The sequence below is a fragment of the Colobus angolensis genome, unplaced genomic scaffold, assembly GCF_000951035.1.
Source record: "Colobus angolensis palliatus isolate OR3802 unplaced genomic scaffold, Cang.pa_1.0 Scaffold25, whole genome shotgun sequence".
Lineage (NCBI taxonomy): Eukaryota > Metazoa > Chordata > Mammalia > Primates > Cercopithecidae > Colobus > Colobus angolensis.
The window spans coordinates 4,137,327-4,141,631 of record NW_012115710.1 but is presented as its reverse complement, the minus strand read 5'-3'; the positions used below and the strand labels follow the sequence as shown (position 1 = coordinate 4,141,631).

Genomic DNA, 4,305 nt, shown 5'->3' with positions numbered 1-4,305 from the left:
GGGTGTGGCCTAGATGCTGGCTGCAGGAGGTGGCCTTGGCATCCCTGTGCCCTCCGACACCCCCCGGGGTCCCCACTCTCCCTGAGGGGCCGCCCAGCCCAAAGTTTACAAACTCAGGCTCTGAGCTGGATTCATCCTGGCTCGGCCTCTTCCTGGCTGGGTGGCCCCGACAAGTGGCTTCACCTCCCTGGCCTCAGCTGCCCCCTTGTGTTCAGTGGGGTTAATACCAGCGTCCGCCTGGAGGCACAGAGCGCTGTGGATAAAGTGCTCAGAACAGGGCCTCGCAGGCCGAGCACCCTGGGAGCCAGAGCTGCCCCCTGCCTTCCTCCCTCTCCCGCTCCTCTCTCTGTCTCCCGCCTTCCCTCTTCTGGCTTTGCCTCCCGCCTCTGTCTTTCCTGTGCAGCCTCTCACTCCTGCCTGGCGTCCCTCTCCCACCTTTGCTCCTGTCCTGCCTAGGAACATCCCCTGAGGCCTCATGCATGCCAGGCTCCATGTGGGGTGACACCAGGGACACAGATGACTCAGAAACCAAGCTCTGCACTTAAGGAGCTCCCTGTCCTGCTTGCAGGGAGGTGACTCGGTCACCGATTGTCAGAAAAGGGGTGACTTGCGCTATAATGGAGGTAGGACAGGGCACCCGTAGGAGGCACTTAACCCAGGCTGGGAGTCCACGAAGGCTTCCTGGGGGTGGTGAAGGCTTCCCTGAATTGAGACTTGGAGCACACATGCATGTCTCCTGGGCAGGTAGAGAGAGGCCTGGATTCACAGGCAAAGAGAAGAACACACCAGCTCACGCATCTACTCATTATTTCTTTCTCAGGGTTTTTTGGTTTTGTTTTGTTTTTTTAAGAGACAGGGTCTCACTGTCACCCAGGCTGGAGTGCAGTAGTGCAACCACGGTTCATTGCAGCCTCTGGCTCCTAGGCTCAAGCGATCTCTCGCCTCAGCCTCCCGAGTAGCTGGGACTGCAGGTGGCTAATTTTTTTTTTTTTTTTTTTTTTTTTTTTTGTGGAGATGGGGTTTTACCATGTTGGCCAGGCCAGTCTCAAACGCCTAGCCTCAAGCGATCCACCTGCCTCAGCCTCCCAAAGTGTTGGGATTATAGGCATAAGCCACCATGCCTGGCCCACAGTCTTATTTCTTTGTCCTCAAAGTTGACAAGGCTCTTCATTTTCCTGAAGGGGAAACAGTCCATCAGAGAGGGTCAGTGGCTTACCCCAAACTGCGCCCCACAGTCACAACCTCAGGCGGGCGTGTCTGACCCCAGAAGGTGCTCCCTAGGGGATCTTCTTCTAGAACAACGTCATGCTCCATGCTCTTCGCTGTGCTGGGAGCTGGGTTATGGTTGGGGCCTGGAGTCAGCCCTCTGAGATGGGCTGCCCGCTGGCTGCCAGGTTCTGTGGCAGACAAGTACAAGTGCCTACACTGCTTTCCTGTGGCTGCTGTGATGAATTACCACAAGCACAGCAGTGTCAAACACCGGTTCTGGACGTCGGAAGTCCAACATCCATCTCATGGGCAGGGCTGGTCTCTTCCCAGGGCCCTAGAGGAGAGGCCATGTCCTTGCCTTTTCCAGCTCCTAGAGGCCGAATGCTTTCCTTGGCTCGTGGCCCCTTCCCCCATCCCCAAAGGCAGCGGCATGGCATCTTCTCTCCTGCCTGACCTCTGTTCCATCCTCACATCATCTCTCTCTGACTCTGAACTGTATCTTTCCCTTATAAGGACCCTGTGATGACCTCGGGTCCACCTGGATCACCCAGGAGCCTCTCTCTATCTCATGATACTTAACTTCATCGTATCTGCAAAGTACCCCCACCCCTTTTTTTTGTTTGGAGACGGGGTGTTGCTCTGCCACCTACCCAGGCTGCAGCCTTCACCTCCCAGGCTCAAGCGATCCTCCCACGTCAGCCTGCCAAATAGCTGGGTCTCCAGGCATGCGCCACCACGCTTGGCTAATTCTCATATTTCTAGTGGAGATGGGGGTCTCACCATGTTGCCCAGGCTGGTCTCGAACTCCTGGGCTCAAGTGATCCTCCCGCTTCAGCCTCCCAAAGTGCTGGGATTACAGGCCTGAGCCACCCTAACCCTCAGAGCCTGTGAATATATTCCCTTGGATTCAAAAGGGCCTTGCAAAGTCTGTTCCCTCACAACACACAGAGGGACACTTCAAACACCTATCAAAAACACACCCATTTCCTGTTTGCTGTGGAGAGAAGATACACGAGTGAATCCATCCAGAGACCTGTGGGAGTGCTGGACAGGCCAAAGGGGTCTGGGGGTAGCTGTTCCTGCTGTCACATTAATGTCACGCTGATTCTCTGCTCACCACCCACAGCGGCTTCTATCCCCCAATCGGTAAAAAACCAAGTCCTCACTGCAGCCCACAAGGCTCTGCAGGGTCTGGCCCTATGTTCCCTCCCTGTCCTATCTGCAGCCTCTTGCCCCATGGCTCAGGCCGCAGCCTGCAGGCCTCCGCAGCCCCCAGGCCTCCTTGCTGCTCCTCCTATGCGCAGGCTCCGCCTTCCTGATGGCCTTGGCACAGGCTGTCCCCTCTGCCTGGGATGTTCTGTTGCAGAGGATTTTCAGTCTTTCCTCATTAAGTTACTCTGTTTTGTTTATTTTTAATGTTTTTATTTATTTAAAGACAGATCTAACTCTGTTGCCCAAGCTAGAGGGAGTGCGGTGGCACACTCGTGGTGCACCTCGACCTCCCAGGCTCAAGCAGTCCTCCCACCTCACCCTCCCAAGTAGCTAGGATTACAAGCCTGCGCCACCACAGCCGGCTAATTTTTGTATTTTTGAAGAGACTGGGTCTCACTGTTGTCCAGGCTGGTCTTGAACTTATGGCCTCAAGTGATCCTCCCACCTCGGCCTCCCAAAGAGCTGGGATTACAGGCATGAGCCACCATGCCCAGCCCTGACAGTATTTGATGTATGTGTTTTCGTGGTGCTGTCTGACATGTAAGCCCTGTGAGGACAAGTGTTTGGACCACTTTGTTCGCCACTCTATCCGCAGCACCCACAGCACTGCCTGGTACCCCATGGGCACCCAGTAGGTGCTTGGTGAATGAATGAAGGTGCAGAGTCAGGCTTGACATGTTCCTGAGCCCTGCCAGGAACCCCATGAGGTTACTGAGATGCAATCGTTTTGCAGATGAAGACACTGAGTTCTGGTGGGCCGTGAGGGCAGTGCCAGATTAGATCCTGTGGTAGCCTGGCTCTCTGTCCCTCTCGCTGGCCTTGCACACCCTTCCTGGGAGGAACAGGAGAGGAGGGGAGGTGTGCAGGGCTGGCACTGACTCTGCTTCCCCTGCCCCACGTGGTGTCCCCACAGGGACAGCATGGACAGCGTCAAGCAGAGTGCGGCCCTGTGCCTCCTGCGACTCTACAAGGCCTCGCCTGACCTGGTGCCCATGGGCGAGTGGACAGCACGTGTGGTACACCTGCTCAATGACCAGCACATGGTGAGCCCTCTGCCCTCACGCCTCCTGAATGCCCGGGGCTCCACCTCAGCCCTGACGCCCCTGGATGCCCGGGGCTACCCCCTCGGCTCTGACCCCCTGGATGCCTGGGGCTCCCTGCTTGGCCCTGACGTTCACCAGGCACCAGAAACCATGATCCAGTGTCCCTGGTACTCATTACCTGCCTAAGTGTCCAGAAACCCTCCCATCCCCATCTCTGACACTCACCTGGCTGGCTAGGGATCCTGTCCAGTGACCCCCCACACCCCTCACCAACCACCCAGCCCCTTAGAAAATCCCACTCTCTGTTTCTGATACCCGGAGATTCCCCCAACAGTGCCCATCACCTGCCCATCGGCACAGAAACCTTGACCCCCGTCCCACTCACCATAGTCTCAACTCTCTAGAGTCCCACCCCTTCACTGCTCCTTACCCAGCTGCCTGGTGTCCTGCCAGGGACACTCCACACACCCATGTCAGTGCTGGTCATGGTGCCCGAGGCCCCGTGGCCTCCTCACCCCACCCCTGAAGCACGCACAGTGACGTGTGCACACCCCTAAACCGCATCCTCCCAACTGCACACACAGCCCGACCTTGTCCCGCTCCTGAGCCTCTGCTCTGAGGTGCCCGCCTCCCCCAGGGGCCTGACTTGTCTCTCCTCTGCCCCTGCAGGGCGTGGTCACGGCTGCTGTCAGCCTCATCACCTGTCTCTGCAAGAAGAACCCAGACGACTTCAAGACGTGCATCTCCCTGGCTGTGTCGCGCCTCAGCCGGGTGGGTGTGGCCTAGATGCTGGCTGCAGGAGGTGGCCTTGGCATCCCTGTGCCCTCCGACACCCCCCGGG

The 4,305-nt window shown here is 57.4% G+C and overlaps 1 protein-coding gene across 1 annotated transcript in view; it reads left to right on the top strand.

Annotated features, from left to right (window-relative positions):
* The window catches only part of AP2A1 (adaptor-related protein complex 2, alpha 1 subunit), a 45,951-nt gene that overhangs the window by 24,909 nt on the left and 16,737 nt on the right, over window positions 1-4,305 (top strand). Inside the window, exons 4-6 of the mRNA XM_011946513.1 lie at window positions 3,155-3,180; window positions 3,335-3,464; window positions 4,134-4,235. Coding sequence (XP_011801903.1) covers window positions 3,155-3,180; window positions 3,335-3,464; window positions 4,134-4,235 — 258 coding nt within the window. The remainder of the gene's footprint in view (window positions 1-3,154; window positions 3,181-3,334; window positions 3,465-4,133; window positions 4,236-4,305) is intronic.